This window comes from Telopea speciosissima, chromosome 7, assembly GCF_018873765.1.
Source record: "Telopea speciosissima isolate NSW1024214 ecotype Mountain lineage chromosome 7, Tspe_v1, whole genome shotgun sequence".
Lineage (NCBI taxonomy): Eukaryota > Viridiplantae > Streptophyta > Magnoliopsida > Proteales > Proteaceae > Telopea > Telopea speciosissima.
The window spans coordinates 4,619,411-4,634,884 of record NC_057922.1 but is presented as its reverse complement, the minus strand read 5'-3'; the positions used below and the strand labels follow the sequence as shown (position 1 = coordinate 4,634,884).

At 37.7% G+C, this 15,474-nt stretch overlaps 2 protein-coding genes and 1 long non-coding RNA gene across 5 annotated transcripts; 1 reads left to right on the top strand and 2 right to left on the bottom strand.

Annotated features, from left to right (window-relative positions):
• Nucleotides 1-187: 187 nt before the first annotated feature.
• On the top strand, nt 188-499 carry LOC122667737. Its single transcript, XR_006333849.1, has 2 exons — nt 188-253; nt 337-499. It is a non-coding gene; the product is annotated as an uncharacterized LOC122667737 (long non-coding RNA).
• A 1,650-nt stretch (nt 500-2,149) lies between these two features.
• LOC122667736 (membrane-anchored ubiquitin-fold protein 3-like) lies at nt 2,150-6,466 on the bottom strand. Of its 2 annotated transcripts, none has more exons than XM_043864137.1 (3): nt 6,335-6,466; nt 5,025-5,195; nt 2,150-2,474 (listed from the first exon to the last, which is right to left on the bottom strand). In XM_043864137.1, exons 1-3 carry the CDS (start codon nt 6,462-6,464, stop codon nt 2,419-2,421), a joined length of 357 nt encoding a protein of 118 aa, XP_043720072.1. In that variant the 5' UTR covers nt 6,465-6,466; the 3' UTR covers nt 2,150-2,418. The 2 variants fall into 2 exon arrangements, with proteins under 2 accessions (XP_043720072.1, XP_043720073.1); XM_043864138.1 differs by having other exon boundaries at nt 5,028-5,195.
• Nucleotides 6,467-6,563: 97 nt separating this feature from the next.
• LOC122667735 (F-box/kelch-repeat protein At1g22040-like) lies at nt 6,564-14,441 on the bottom strand. 2 transcript variants are annotated; one of them, XM_043864136.1, is made up of 3 exons: nt 14,350-14,441; nt 12,196-13,687; nt 6,564-6,574 (listed from the first exon to the last, which is right to left on the bottom strand). In XM_043864136.1, the coding sequence occupies exons 2-3, from the start codon at nt 13,571-13,573 to the stop codon at nt 6,564-6,566; spliced, it is 1,389 nt and encodes a 462-aa protein (XP_043720071.1). In that variant the 5' UTR covers nt 13,574-13,687; nt 14,350-14,441. The 2 variants fall into 2 exon arrangements, with proteins under 2 accessions (XP_043720071.1, XP_043720070.1); XM_043864135.1 differs by lacking the exon at nt 6,564-6,574 and having other exon boundaries at nt 11,585-13,687; nt 14,350-14,440.
• Between the last annotated feature and the right edge of the window lie 1,033 nt (nt 14,442-15,474).

Here is a 15,474-nt window from a genome sequence, read left to right as displayed (position 1 = left end):
AGTTTGCAGAGGTAGAAGGAGAAAGGCAGAGACTCTTGATGACACTCAAGAATGTTAGTGTCCAATAAGCCCTCTCACTTATATTTCTCCTCATCAGCTAGTGTTGAAGACTTACCATATAGCAACAGCACAGAAATGAATGGGCATCCACTTAAGCCCCAGAAATCCCCGTTTTCGCCGGGGGGGTGGGGGGTGGTGGTGGTCTGCGCATCTGTAAAAACAAAGTATCATAATCCTTGACCCTAATGTCAAGGTTGAGATGTTGTCTTGGTTTGTATGAATAATAAATGCTGTCTGTAAATACAAAGTGTCATAATCCTTGAACCTAATGTTAAGGCTGAGATGTTGTCTTGGTTTGTATAAATAATAAATGCTGTCTTGCAGTCTCATGGTCAGTCATAAAGTCAGTGTAGGATCTCTCTGATACGTTTACCTGTCCATAACTGGGTATATAGTTCCTTGATCCTGTATAGAAAATCAAATTCTCTCATTGATCTCAGAGTAGATGGAGACTTTATGTTTAACTTTTTAACAGTTACATTTCATTCTTTTCCTTTCTCAGCTGGGGCTTGAGTGTGGCACCTAAAGTTCTGGAATTGACCTCTCTTAGAAATCTCAACCACTGCAATGCTATGTGGTTTCATGTTTAAACCAATCCCTTGATTTATATACAGCAATATTAGAGAAAACAAAAAAATCATGAAATCCAGACCATCCTGTGCTTATTTCCAGTTCATAGGTTTTCCACATGTTTTTAGGCCGTAACAGAATTTCAACTGCCTTGGTGTACTTGTTTTTGTATTTCAAGTATCATTAGGGAGTTGCATTAATGTGAATTCAAGTGCATGAGTTCCCAATCAGTTTCAGTAAACGGACCCATGATTTAAACTTGATAGTTGTTTCTACTCTTTCCTCTTCTCCCACTCAATGTGCCTATGATGAATACCAACGGCTATCAAGTTGGGGTGTTTGCATTATTATATGTGAAGGCAGCTATAAACCCATTGGAGGTGTTGCAGGATGGGCGGCTATATTGTTACATAAAAAACAGTTTGTGGTGGCCTTTATGTGTTCTGGTTTGTAAAAAGAACTCTCATGAATCAGAACTTTGGGGACTATACCAAGGGTTGTTGGGAGCAAGAACAAGGGTGGGCTCATGTAGAAGTTTGGACAGATTGCCAAGAAGCCGTAGATCGACTAATGCAGGGATCTAGTAAAGGATGGTCATGGAAAAACTTCTCTGTTCTTTATGATATTTTGATGATTCTGAAAAGCTTTGGATCTGTAAGTATTATTACTAAGAATAGACAGGTTATATCCATTGCCCATAAGTGGGGTTCCAAGGTGAGGCTGGAGAGAGTACAAGTCTCTGTTAAGGAATGATGTTCTCAACTTTCTTTTTCATTAATTAGTGTGTTTTATTTTCATAAAAATTATTTTTTTATTGAAGAAATTTGTCAGCTTGTCCCCTTCTATTGTATTGCTTTTCCATCTATGAGTTCCAAGCAGAATAGGCAAATGTTGGGGGCGGGGGTGGGGGGGGGGGGGGGAGGAGAACGTGGTCACAGTGGGAGAAAGAAAGAGTCTATGAAGGGGAGAAGAGTGGGCGGGGAGGGGGGGTGTGTGAGAGAGAGAGAGAGAGATGAGTGGGAAAGTGGGGGAATTAACTTTAAAACATACAGACACCTCCATAGGTGTATTTAGAATTTGGCACATTTTAATTTCTCCTTGTTTTACTCCCGAGAGTTCTTTATATCAGAGGTAAAATAGGATTTTGAAAGTGAATTATCATAAAGTCATCATAAAAAACTGTCATTGTCTTGCAAATTTTGAGTCCACATGTGAAACAACATGATTTACCCTCAATAGAGAAAAAGATTTTACACTATAAAGGCAGAAGTTAGGTTATAAATTATTCGACACCTTAGGGGATATCAATAAGAAAATCTCTAATATAATAATAGGGTAAAGGCTCTCTGAGCCTAAGGCGTATACTTCGCCTCATCACATGAATTATTATATTATTTTTTAAAGAGATGATTATTTAAAAAAATCTTTGTGAGAGGGTGTAGAGTACCCTGCTTGCTTAAAGAACCCTCTCCCATAATAATATGATGTATAGGAGGGCTTTTTGTCAAGTGAAAAAGTATACCAAACAATCAAAAAACCATTCATTCTTTATATATGATAGTATGATATATATTTCCTCCAATTTTGAAAGGAAACAAGAAACTACACAATCAAGAAGAAGATTATGCAATACAACAAGTGAGGCACTTGAGCTTCTTTTGCCATCGGCTTCAGACTAGGTGCATAGCTGAACTACATAATCTGATCAGCCTCCCAGCAACCCATATACTCGAGACACATGGGAAGGAAACGACAACCGTGATGAATTGTCATTCTTATCATTTGGAGTCAGAGGATTGAGCATGAACATCTATTCTTTTTTGGGGAGTCAGCTAGCTGTTTTTCTGTTGCAAATGAGACACCATGTTAATATTAGATAGATTTTGGGTGAGGACTAGCATTCTGCATCTAGCCTTTGTTATTAATGTGCACATCAATGTAGGTGTGTAATTACAATTGTTTCTCTTTTTTTTTTCCTGAAATTTTTATTGGAATACATCTATGCACTTGTACAGCAAACAAATTAACTTACTCATTTACATGCATTCAAATATTAAGAAAGAAAGGAAATGTGTTGCCTACTTGGTTTGGATGATGAAGGGTTTCCATATATTTAAGGGTTTCCTAATTGTTTTATATGGTGAAAGGATTCTCATGCATTGGGAATCCAACACCATTATATGTGGCAGATTTTGGCAGAGGCCTAAAAGATATTCATATGTTAAAAATACTGACCCTTCACCATCATTATGATCTTCAGATCATATTAGTTCAATGCCATGCAAAAGGGAACCACTGCTTATCCTAATACCTCAAACAGATTAACACTATATATGGTTACGTTAGAAGATGAGAAGAATGATTGAGAGCTGAAATGCTTGAGTGAACTATGTCTTCACTCTGCCTCTTCACTTACAGATTTCATTAATAGGGCAGAATTACAAATATATTCCTACATAGCCGACTATGATAGCTAGAGAGGGATATAAAGGAAATAAAACATAGAAAATACCCAAAATACCCTTATCGGGTTTACATATCTCAACAGGTTATTTATATTCAGTGGCAGACATGCTAAAGCAGCTATATATGGTAGAATACAGGGATGTGGACGAAAAAATCACATACACAGCTGATGTAGAGGGGCATCTACCTGATGAGCAGTGTAGAAGGGGTTACTTTGTGTAGGGAACAATCATACAGGTATAATGTACAAATTTCTCATCACAAGTGGAGTCCCTTGGGGGTGGGGGTGTCCCTGTAACCTAGTCTGGTTTAAGACCTGTCTTCATCTACTAAAAATTATCAAATAACCACTGACGAGATTTCCTGTTAAAAGAAAAGAGGGACCAAATGCCCAAGCGGAGAGACCATCAAGCATAAAAAGAATGAATCAAATTTCTTTGGTGATTTCTTTGGTGACAGATGTCGGGAATTCATCCAAAACACTTAATCAATCTTAAAAAAACTATTTTATCTTCAGTCGCACTAAATGTAAATGAAGGAGACACAAATTCAATTGACCCTTAGTAAACACTTGACCTGTAGGGACTAGGGACTTATAATGGGAATTACCACCAAGCTCCTCCACACAAGTTACACATTATAATCTTTCATAGTGTCAACTTCCAAACAATATGGATATACCCGGAAGGAAGCATTCCAATTATACTCCTTAAAACCTATTCAGAAAATAAAACACAGCACAAGTTTATTGACTAGGGAGGACAGTTGAGTACTACCACATGAGCTTTCTTCAGAACTGGAACACCACTCAGGTTGTTCACTAATCTTATGACATTTATTTTGAATCCATCTCTCACCTAGAGCAACCTGTTGAAAATAAATTATGAACCCTGTACTTCAACTGGAGTATGTCTCCAAATCTTATTAATATAATTCTCCAGTTGATGTGAATTTCCCACTAAAATGAGGATAGAAAGACTGGAAGAATATGAACTAAGGTAGTAAAATATGTTGTCATGGTTTTACTAGATACACAGTATCAGAGGATTTTGGAAAGGGGAAACAGAAATACCCATTGCCAAATAAGTGGGACAAGCCTTGGAGGATTACAATGAATACCACAAGATCCTATGAACCTTACTGTGCATGCCTTTAACCCTTTCTACCCCTGAAATATTTCCCATTTGACAACACTAGTGTTACACTCAGCAAACATGCACCAAATTCTGATCATGGTAGGAAGAGAAAAAGGGCTAGAAAAGTATAATAAGATTTGGCAAGAATCACACCTGAAAGGATTTAGGTCTCTACCTCATCTGCACGAGTGAGCAAGAGATTTTCCTTCCACTTTCTAAGAGCCTTGTCCAAGCACAGCAAATGGTTTCTAGGTAGTAAATTCACTTTAATTCCCCAATTCTCCAGGATACCACGATTTTGGGTATTACCCAAAATCACTGTTCTTGTAGTTGACCAGTTATCTCACTTTTGAATGACACGAAGATCGGATACCTCTTTTGGACTAAAATGACAATTTTTTCATTTCTAGGTAGCCAAAGGTGATTGATATAGATACCAACTAGTACTTGACTGTTTATTTTATATATATATATATCAACTAATATAATTTTCTCAGGTTTGATAGTATCTGGAATAAATTCATGAATATACTTCTTCAGTAACTGAAAGTGGATAGGAAACTAACTCGATTATCAATACAGATAAAGACAGTGGACCTAGGAAAAGCTAGGTTGATAAGGTACTTATTAACATCCTTATTAAGATCTGGTAGTTATCGTTATCGAATTCAATTCACGATGACCTGATAGACTACTAGGTAGATTAGGTTCACATGGTAAGTTCTGAAGACAGCTTAAGTGATGTACATTCCACTATGTCAAAATGAAAGATAATGTGTTTTGTGAAGTTACCACCATTCTTGTCTGATAATGGAGGGCGCACAACAACATGCATAGTGATTACTCCGCCTGAAAGTTCTCCAACTGGTACTCTGCACTCCGCAAGGGTCTTGATGTTTTCCAATATCTTACCTGCATTGATGAGCTTCAGATCACTTGTTGTCCTTGGAGCATTTTCTTTGTCTACCAAACAAAAGACATACTCAAGTCAGAAAATTAGACAGCCAGTGAGAGGGAAGTGAATGAATGCGAAAATCATATATTACAAAAGCAATTCAATTTTAAGGAATTTTAATGTAATACAACATATCGTCTCTATCAACCCCAAAAAAAAAGAGGGGAAAGAGGGGGGGGGGGGAACCTTGTTACTTGGGAAGCAAGCACAAAATGACAATCACAGGGTCATGAAGTGAAATCAATTTACCCACATAGTTTACATTTCCTGGTTCAATCACAGCCATTCTGAAGCAACACTCCTGAATATATAATGAAATCCAAATCATTTAAGTCACAAAGGAATATTTGGGCTTTCTAGGCTATCCAGGGCTCTACATTAACACTCTACAAGTACCAGAAAAGACAGATCCCTATCAATCAACGAACTTAGATTTTTGAGATGCCAATGAGGTACTTGAATATAGTAGACACTGTAAGTTTTATACAAGGCAGGATGGCAAGTAAACATTTTGAAAAAGGTTGAGATCGTGTCAACGACAGAATTAAAAAAATATTTCTGATCAGCATAACACAAATGCTATGGGGTGTGAACTAAAAACAAGAACCCAAATGGGAGCCCAGTAATGGCTATGTCCACGGTGAAGACATGGGTTCAATTCCAAAAAAAGATGAGAGAAAGAGATGCAAGATATATACTAGAGCAGAAGCTTAATATGATCCAGATAATTCAGAACCCACCTGTTAACACCTACACTCTAAACTTCATAAAGATGGGTTGATCAATTGGATTGGTTTTTAATGTGGTGCATTAAAGATCATCATAACAGATCATGATGTTTGAGATTCACCATCTATGCACCCGATTAAAAAACAACAAACTTGCACAGGCCCACCGTTCAAGAATATTTGTAATTTGGTGGCATGGCACAATAAATTTTTTTGATAAAAGCATAAAAAATTGAACAACTATCAATATCTTTATGCCTGAACACTAAATCTTAAGACCAAAAAGATTCTTAACACAGGCTATCAATCGAAAGTAGAAGAACGAAGATTATAACCTATAGGGAGAGAAAGAGAGAGAGATCCAGAATTATCAAGATCCAATGCTGAGTAAAAGCAAGGTGTATGAAAAAACGTCTAACCTTTGGGCCATTCAGCAAGTATGAGTTCTTTAACAGTTCCAACAGTGGTAGTAGGACTGTACTTGTTGGGTCCAATGTCAGTTCCATCGAAAAGCCTGAATTTGAGCTCAATCAATTCCTCTTTAGCCATTAAGTAACCTCTAAAGACAACCCTCCCTCGCTTCACATCACTTAGATTATATATTTAACTCAGAGAATCGACCCACAGTGACTTTTCTTAACATGTTCATCAGAGGAAGCCTTTTCTCGATATATTCAATCTTAGAAATGAAAACAATCAGAAGCTAGGCTAAATTTGGCGATATTATGCTATCACCCAGTCATCAATTAGATTCATAGGCATCCATTAGAAGCAAAAAAAAAAAGCACTGCCTCTGTTGCCAGATTCTCCAGAAGCCCACCCAAAAGCATCTCTTTTTTCACAATATTCTCCTTTAACACCAATTTTTCTTGTCATTACAGAAAAGACCCATCAAATCCAGATCAATCTCCTTATTCTAAGCCAATAAAACATCAAAAACGATTAAAGGAAAAACTACTGAATGCCCACTTAAGGTCCATCCAGAAACGAAAAAACTTTTACTCCAAAAATCCATCTCCATATCTAACGAAAACCCATTTCAGAGCTAGAAAAAATATATATTAATGAGGCGAAAAGAGACGCTTTCCAGCTTAACGTGAGCACTACTAACCTCCTTTTATTGTTAAAGGAGCCAAACCGGACGCCAAATTCGAAAGTGAGATTTTACTGAAACGCGCGAATGAAAGAACATGACATGTCTCCAGGGATTCTTTTTTCTGCGGAAAACAGCCGATGACTACACCATCACTGTTTTAATACGCTAAATTCTATCCTTCTATTCTTTTTCCTACTTTTGAGCCAAGATAACGAGAAGATGGAAGCTGAAGAAAACTAAACTCTTTACCCAAAAAATAAAAAGTAAAAAATAAAAAGAAAACTAAACTGAAAAATAAAATAAAAAAAACTTAAATATTCAATATAGCAAAAGACCCATATGACTATAAAGGAAAAAATATAAATTGAGGAAAAAGAATAGGGCAAGATATCTCTATTTGGTCGCATGGTCTCTATACAAACGTCTGAGTCATTGGGTGAGCATATCTGAGTATCTACCCAGGGGACAGAAATATTATCTCAGGATGCCCTGTGAAAAGGCGTAAATCATGTGATCCATTCAATTTATTTGAAATCAATATTGACTAGACTTCTAAAGGGTATCAAAGTCACTCTAGTAGTGGAAGCATTGTAAGAGATCATGATTGTAAACATCTATGTTCTTTCTCCGTGTAACATGGTATTGCCTCTATACATTCAGTAGTGATTGCGATTTTTTTTTTTAAATAATAGTAAATACACAACAAAGAATATTTGACATATTATAATTTGAAACTGATTTTTCAACTTGATTTCGTTAGTAAAATCACAAATTTTTTTTATTTTTTTTTTTTTGAAAGTTTCTTCAACAGTGGTGTAAACCTTTAATTTATCGCCACGTAACAAGGGCTTATCATTAATATATTCATCGCTAACCTTTTAACCTGAAAAATGTCTATACATTCTCTTGTCTTGGTCAATTTGATCTTTGCTTGTGATCGATGCAGTCTTCATTCATGGTTGATTGTAAGACTAGTTAATTTAACTCAGAATAGCCAAACATCCCTTTTGTTTAATTTTTCCTTGCAATCAAACGGAGCTTACTGTAGGGAAGATAACTAAAAAATTAGTAAGAATTAATTAAAGAAAATATTCCCTTAAAATTTTTATACATTAGAAATTATGACTAAAAATTAATAGAGTATTAAGCTCAAAACATTAATCAAAATAAAGGGTGAGGGTCCCCACTCTGTTAGTGTGAGAAGAATCTCCAACAGCACGCTACTCGATTTCGTCAACAATGAGGCCCATATGGTCAGAAAGGATAGAGAGTTTCATTGAAAGTCCAATACAGTTAGGATGTGAGTAAATATATAATAAATGTCATTAAAAAAATATCATAAATGAATTTTTTTTTAAAATAAACTTATAAATAAAGAGAATTAAATTGCTCAAGTGTTTCAAGTTTATGCTGCAGATATTATTGAATCTGTCTTCTCAACATGATTGAAGTCATGAAATTGTGGTTTGTGAGAAAAGTTGGAAATTATCCTTCAACAGAAAACCAGCCCCACAAATTGACCGAATGGGATGTATGAAGTTGACCTTAGTGGGGGTTTAGGGTAAGGCCAAGATGATAATGAAGATGATGATGACCCTACCTATTCGATTCATAGACTTCGCAAGAAAGTTTTCTAATAAGTATATGGAAGAACGAAACAAGACTAATCCCACTACATAGTTATGGATATCTTTTTTTTTTTTTTTTTTTTTTTGGAAGAGAGATCTCTAAGCAAGAGGTATAGAGGAGCGCACCAATAAGGTGCACAAAATGATATCATACATTGAAAGATAGCAAGGTCATTTCATGTGGGACGAGAGAGGTAGATACAAAGGTGCTAACATACGTTGCTCGGCAGCTCAGAGAATCGAATAGTTGTCCTTTTGAGGATACCCAATTGTCCACCCCTTAAAAGGAAAAGGTTCTTTGAGTTAACCAATCGTAGAGGGTACACTAGCACCCTCTCTCTATCTATCTTCACCCATATGAAATGACCTCTCTAACCTCCCTATGTATGAAACCGTTTATCGATGTGCTCTCTATGCCGCTTGTTCAGATAATCCTCTACCCTAAAATAAAAAAAGGAAGAAGAAGCTAGAGAGTGATAGATTCTTGGTCCTTAAAACAGAACAAACCGAAGAACCAATTGTGACCAGAATGATGATGATTCCATTATCATTACTGTGTCCTTTTGATATGTCATTCGATTCCATCCTTTGGCACTGATTTTCCATTTACATTATAGATCAAAGTTTTTCCCTTTTCTTTCGAATGTGTGAGCTGCACTTTCCAAATTTTTGATTGGTTGTGTTGCTAGTTGCTACTCACCTTACTATGTCCCTTTAACCTTATTTTTTAGCAGCAAAATCATGGAATAGGAGAATCTAACATTAAGTCCTTAATGACAACCATTTCAATGATTTGAAAATCCATAGATCATTACACGTTCTTGCCTAGCCGGCCGGGTCTTACTTGGTAAACAGAACATGATTCAAAGTTCCTGAACGTATTTTAATGAATAATTGAATTTATTAGAACAGACCAAAAAATATATTTACAAAGAAAATCTCCACAAAGGGATATTGTTCCCACCACAAGTCCTCTACAACAGCCCTCCGTGTTTTAACACGATTCAACCACACCAAGTGTTCCGTGATTTTCGTTCGTATATAAAACTCTTTTACAATACATGGTTATTTTCATTTCAAGAATTAAGCCATTAAGATAAATTTTATATTCTCAATTTCTTTGGTATTATTTTCAATAGTATCCACATTTCTCTTAATTAAAGACTCTGTACCCTGCATACTAGAGACAGTTCACCCTTGATCATACTAGACCACAACATGAATGAACCTCAACTATATCATGGCAGGATTAATTATCCAAAAAATATATATATATCATGGCAGGCTTAAGACAATTTATTTTATATCTTGTGTTTTTTCACTCCAAACACTACAGAAGATAGAAACCAAAAATCATGTTTATCTTCAAGCATTAGAGGTCATTAAGCCACTTGCAGAACGTTAACTATGCAATTGTTCCATGATCAGGGATGATGGAAGAGTTGGATAGTATTTTAATTGAATGCTGATGTTTCAAACTATGACTGTGATGTGGAGTCTATAATGATATTTCAGCTGCAAGCGAATTCCAAATGTTATTTATTGTTGGGTTCTCAATATATATTTTTATATTTTCTCCATGATTGATTGAATGCAGACATTAAAAAGAAAGAAATAAATAAAAAATAAAAATACATTACAATATATTTTTCATTTCTCTTGTTTAATAAATGGATTTAGTTTTTCTTCACCGTAATTTCACCCATGATGATTTGACTATGATTGGACCCTGAAGCATGGTGATCTACCATTGCTTCAAGCAATGATTTCTGTTGCCGTTGAGATCTACCACAGTGAATCCTACACACAAGAGAACCAAGGAAGAGACAAAGAGGTCAACGACTGGAGCTGGACTTTCCGATACCTAAGTTAGATCTCAGGAGAAACAACAATTGTGGAGCTTAGGACAGAAAGAACAGTACTTATAGTGGAATGAATCTTCCCCTGCATGGGGTTATCACGGTTGCATTTATATGTTCGAAGAAGATTGCCCTGGATCCACATAAGCTCCAAGTTCAAGTGGTCCTGAGCTTACGTCAAACGTGCCCTTCTTGAACAGGAACCGTCTAACTGTCTTGCAGTTGGCATGGTGGGAGGTCTCAAGTTGAACGTCCACATGGATGGCGTTGAAGAAATCTTGATCTCATCTGCTTCCTCGTGCTCTTGGACTGATCATGAGTGGAACTGCTCACGTAGTTTCAAGCTTTTGGATCCCAATACGTGTCATCTGTTGATTGGAGAGATAAGTGAAGTTTAGAGTTTAAGGATGTCAAATGAGTTTTGTCGGTCTGGCGTGTGGTTTTTGTGATTACCTTCATCCAAAAAAAATTGATCATGTTGTCTGGTTTCAGTCGGGTTTTCTTCCCCAGTCCTCATTTATCATTTCAGTTCTATTTTGGACCAATAACGAGTTTGATTTATAAAATCAAAATTGCAAATTGTTCACATGTTAAATTGCTGACAAACATCCAAGCATATAACCTCCTATGTTTGTCCATGCATTCCATTATAGCACCTTGGTTGTTGCTGACTTTTTTTAGTACTTTGTTTTGTCACTGGACAAATTCGGATTGGACTGAAACTTTACAGGTAAACAATGGACCTTAGGATTCACCTAACGGGTGCAAGTTTGGCCAAGCAATCCTACCCAAATCCCGACAAGGCGGGCTAGGGTTGAGACAGGAGCTGGGCTGAGGCCTTATAGATTGAACCCAGCCCAGCCTAGCAATCCTGCCCAAAAAACTCCGATTTGGCCACTAGGCAATCATATGGTTTGTTTTTGAGTAAACTTCCTGGTCATTTACTGTTCCCACTCAACAAAGGTACAACCGGATCCTTAGTCCATTTTGAAACAAGAGACAATTCCAATTTCTAGTCTTATGACATACAGCAATAAAAATCCTTAAGTTGTTCACACAAAAGTAAAAATGTACTAACAAAAACTAGAAGCAAGTTGTGCAGCATTAACGTAGTTCTCCCTCTTTACAAACCTATTTTTCATTCATCTTGCAAGAATTTTATTACTTGGATACAAGAAAGGAGAAGATACATAACTAATATTGCCAATTCCCAATCAAGGAAATGATGACTTGATGAGAGATAAAGTCTGCCACTAAGGGAAGTTTAATAAACCATACCTGCATTAACATCTTACAAATCAATTCGTGCAGCAAGACCCTGAATTCATAGACAAAGCAACCTTCTTCATATGCATCAAATAAGATGTCACATCTGAATTTTGTAATGAAACTTCAAAAGGGATTACTCCTAAACTTGAGCAGTCCACCTATTTGTATCAGCAGGGGTCATTAAAATCATTAACCACCCTCCTTGCAATGATCCAGTGACAGCACGAGTACTACTATGAGTTTCATAATTCCCAGAAATGGTCACCAGAAACTACTTCTGACTTTCTCTTTATACAATCAAGTCCTGGTGTAACCTTGCTAATACTGTTAGATATCAAGTACTTGACAGCTGACCAGCTCAACAGACCCAAAATTCCGAGTGGCAATAACCTTCCAGGCTTTGGTTTCCGCTTGTGACATTGAGTCACACAGTTGGCCCAAATCAGAAGGCATTGATGAACCACAGGCAGGGAAAGTTTCACCCGTGGTTCTTTCTGAGGAAGATGAAGTTGAGGGAGACGAACTTATTTCATTATGGAGGTCAGCCTGCAGAACTGCAATTTCATGGTTGGCATCTTTCGTAATGACATGAAGCTTCCCTAGAAAACCAGCAAGTATATATGGAGACTCCGAATCAGTGAAATCCCGAATAGGAACCTTCCCTACAACAACTTTCCATGCATCCTCTTGGTGATCATATATCTTAATCTTACCACTATCTAGAGAACTAGAGGGATCCAATGCATAAAGCTCCCCGGCTACCACAACACTCAATTTGGTCCCTGCTTGCCTCGCAGGCCAACCCTCTCCCATTCCATTTGGCATTTCAACCCATGAATCCATTTCAGGATCATACATCTCTCCTCCAACATCAACGAAAAAGGGCCAGGAATACAGACTCTGTGCCACGCATAACCTTCCCCGGTATGAAGTCATCCCAGTGGCAATAGGCTTCAGCATGTCAGCCAAAAAAGCAGTAGGTAAGACCTGAGCTCTAGAGAATGGCATGCTTGGGACTTGTGACCACTCCCCAGTGTAAGGGTCAAATACTTCAGCAGATTGTAGAGGAGTCAGAGCACCACCACGACCCCTACTAACCCCTCCAACGACATAAAGCTTGTTGTTCAAGCTACCTGTCTTACAATATGCCCTAGCAATGGACATAGAGCTCACTTCACTCCACACATTTAGAACTGGATTGAATCGCCAAACACACGTCATGGCCGAAGATCGAGAGAATCCACCTACTACATAGAGGCAGCCATCAACCGCCCCAATAGCACAACCACAAAAGGGCATTCGATCCAATCCATCCTTCCATCCAAGCCAGCCCCTGATTACATCTGCAATCTTAATACTTGACCCGACCACATTCCACATCCAAACAGCAGATAACCCCTGCTTAGACTCTTCTTCGTAAGCAAAGTTGGGCATTGGTGGCAACAGTTGCCATTTTCTGGACAAAGGATCCAATGCATACCATAAAAGCTTATCGTCATCAACCTTAGTCAATATATAAAGCCATTCTTCTGTTTTTCCAAGCTCTTTTCGCAAATTGAAAAGTTCAGGACTTGTGATGGCAATTTTCCAGCTCCTTGAAACCTTCTTAATACTTAAGTGACAAATCCTGGGAACTCTAGCTAGAATCTGCATTGATATCTCATCAGGAAGACTGGGAATCAGTCTCGGATTCTCGTCATTAAAACCTGATGACATCCTTTGCCTCTTGCAGGTTTCCTTTTGTGGAACCTCACCATACTCACTTGCCCTGAACCTGTTACCAGCAAAACTCAGAAATGCCCCCATCAAGAACTTTCTAATCACTTAACATCTAGAGGGAATCTGGACTTTCCAATCTTCTCAATTTATTCCATACATGGGATCAGTCACTGCATCATGTTATTACTAATCAACATAATGCTGCTGAGAAAGAGCAAAGACAAACAAACAGGGGGGAGGGAGGAGAAAAGGAACTGTGATTAGTATAAATATTATGAATCCACTCCAAAAACAGAATGAGGAGGAATGCTTCGAAATGGAAGTTTAAACATAAACAATTTTTTCCAATTATAATCATTCACAAGATTTCCCTGAAATATTCATTAAATTTAGAAGACACCAGCAACATCAATGCACGGAACATTAAAAATTCTAACTTCTCCAAACGCAATAAAATTCATATAAATTAGCATTCAGAATTCCTGTCACAAAAAAAAAAAAAGGGCGTACTTAATAAAAGCAGAAATTTTAAAATCAAAACACTATAATTCAACTCAAACTATTGGCTCCTAGTCCTCAGTTTTCTCTAGTGCCCATACACACACACGAAGAAACCCTAATTCCACAACCTAAAACAACACAATCGATCAACGGCAAATCAAAGTACAGAGTATAGAACAAAAAAACGCCAAAATTCATTCAAACTATAACAAAAGAAACCCTAAAAGCAAAACATCATGTGAAATCGATAAATCTCGGAAACTAGAACGAAATCTCTTGTAGGAAATCAATAGAATCAGTGCATTCTACTTCCACATTACCTCAAATCAGTGAATTGAAAAGAAGATCGACGAGAAGATTACCTGTCAGAAACCTCGGAAGGTTCAAATCAGAAACAAAACCCTCAAGTTTTTGAGTTTCGGTTACCGAATTCCGACAGCTATTTTCTTTATGAGTCTTTATGAGGTGCTTATTCAGTTTGGTACCAATCAATTCCGGTCTAACTTTTAACCGTTAGATTGCTTGTTCATGTATTTTTGAATAGTAAGAGATCTGAATCTCACGGCCTATACCTAGACAACAGGTTGCAGAGAACTTGTGGCTCTGTGAAGACTGAAGCAGGGGGCTGTCAGGGAAGAAATCAAATGGTAATTACGGACTATAGAGTGCAAATTCACAATCACGAGTTTAAAGGGTCGGGCTAAGTCCGGCCAATAAACTGTTGATCCTGTTGGGCGCTTGATGGGTTAGGACTCCACACCGAGACCTTTCAATTATTAAACGTGTCGGGCTTAGGCCTGACCGACATGTTTAATAATCAGGCCATGTCAGGCTTTAACCAAATGGGCTCGATCGGTCCTACAGGGCTGGGCTTGGAATTGACACCCCTAGACTGAATGTCTTCCCACAGAAAAAGGAAAGGTAATCTATGATGCATGCTTGCAACCATTGAATGGGAATGAGAAGCCACGGATAGTTTTTTTTCTTTTTTTCTTTCTTCTTGAGCTCGGACTGTTGGATGTCACGCCTACCAAGTGGCGACATTCCAATCCTGAATTGCACTGCACTAGTGTTGTTACAGAAGTACACTTTGTTATACTTTCTGCTATGTGGTGCAAGTTTGGCCCAGTGAGTCCAAGTCCACTCTAAGCCCGACGGGGCTTGGACTGGCTTTTCAGCTTGTGGATTGGGATAGGGCTGAGACCTTGGTTTCAGCCCAACCTACCCTATACAGTTATATTTCTAAACTATTCCATCCTTCTCTTACACTTGAATTGGACCACCTCTCTAAGGCTTGGTTTGGTATGATTTTTATTTTAATTTCAAGGATGATTTAAAAAGGACGTACCCAATGCACGAGGCTCCCGCTACTGCGGGGTCTGGGGATGGTCATAAATTTATATACACAGCCTTACCCTTGCTTTTGTAGACAGGATGTTTCCAAACTCGAACTCGTGACCAACTTGATTACAATGGAACCGCCTTAC

Excerpts from the sequence above, each read along its gene's own strand:
- LOC122667736 (XM_043864137.1), bottom strand. The coding sequence starts at position 6,464 with ATGGCTAAAGAGGAATTGATTGAGCTCAAATTCAGGCTTTTCGATGGA. Across the intron at positions 5,196-6,334 it reads ACTTGCTGAATGGCCCAAAG|ACAAAGAAAATGCTCCAAGG; the intron begins GTTAGACGTTTT and ends TTTGTTTGGTAG. Across the intron at positions 2,475-5,024 it reads ATTATCAGACAAGAATGGTG|AAAAACAGCTAGCTGACTCC; the intron begins GTAACTTCACAA and ends CATTTGCAACAG.
- LOC122667735 (XM_043864135.1), bottom strand. The coding sequence starts at position 13,573 with ATGGGGGCATTTCTGAGTTTTGCTGGTAACAGGTTCAGGGCAAGTGAG.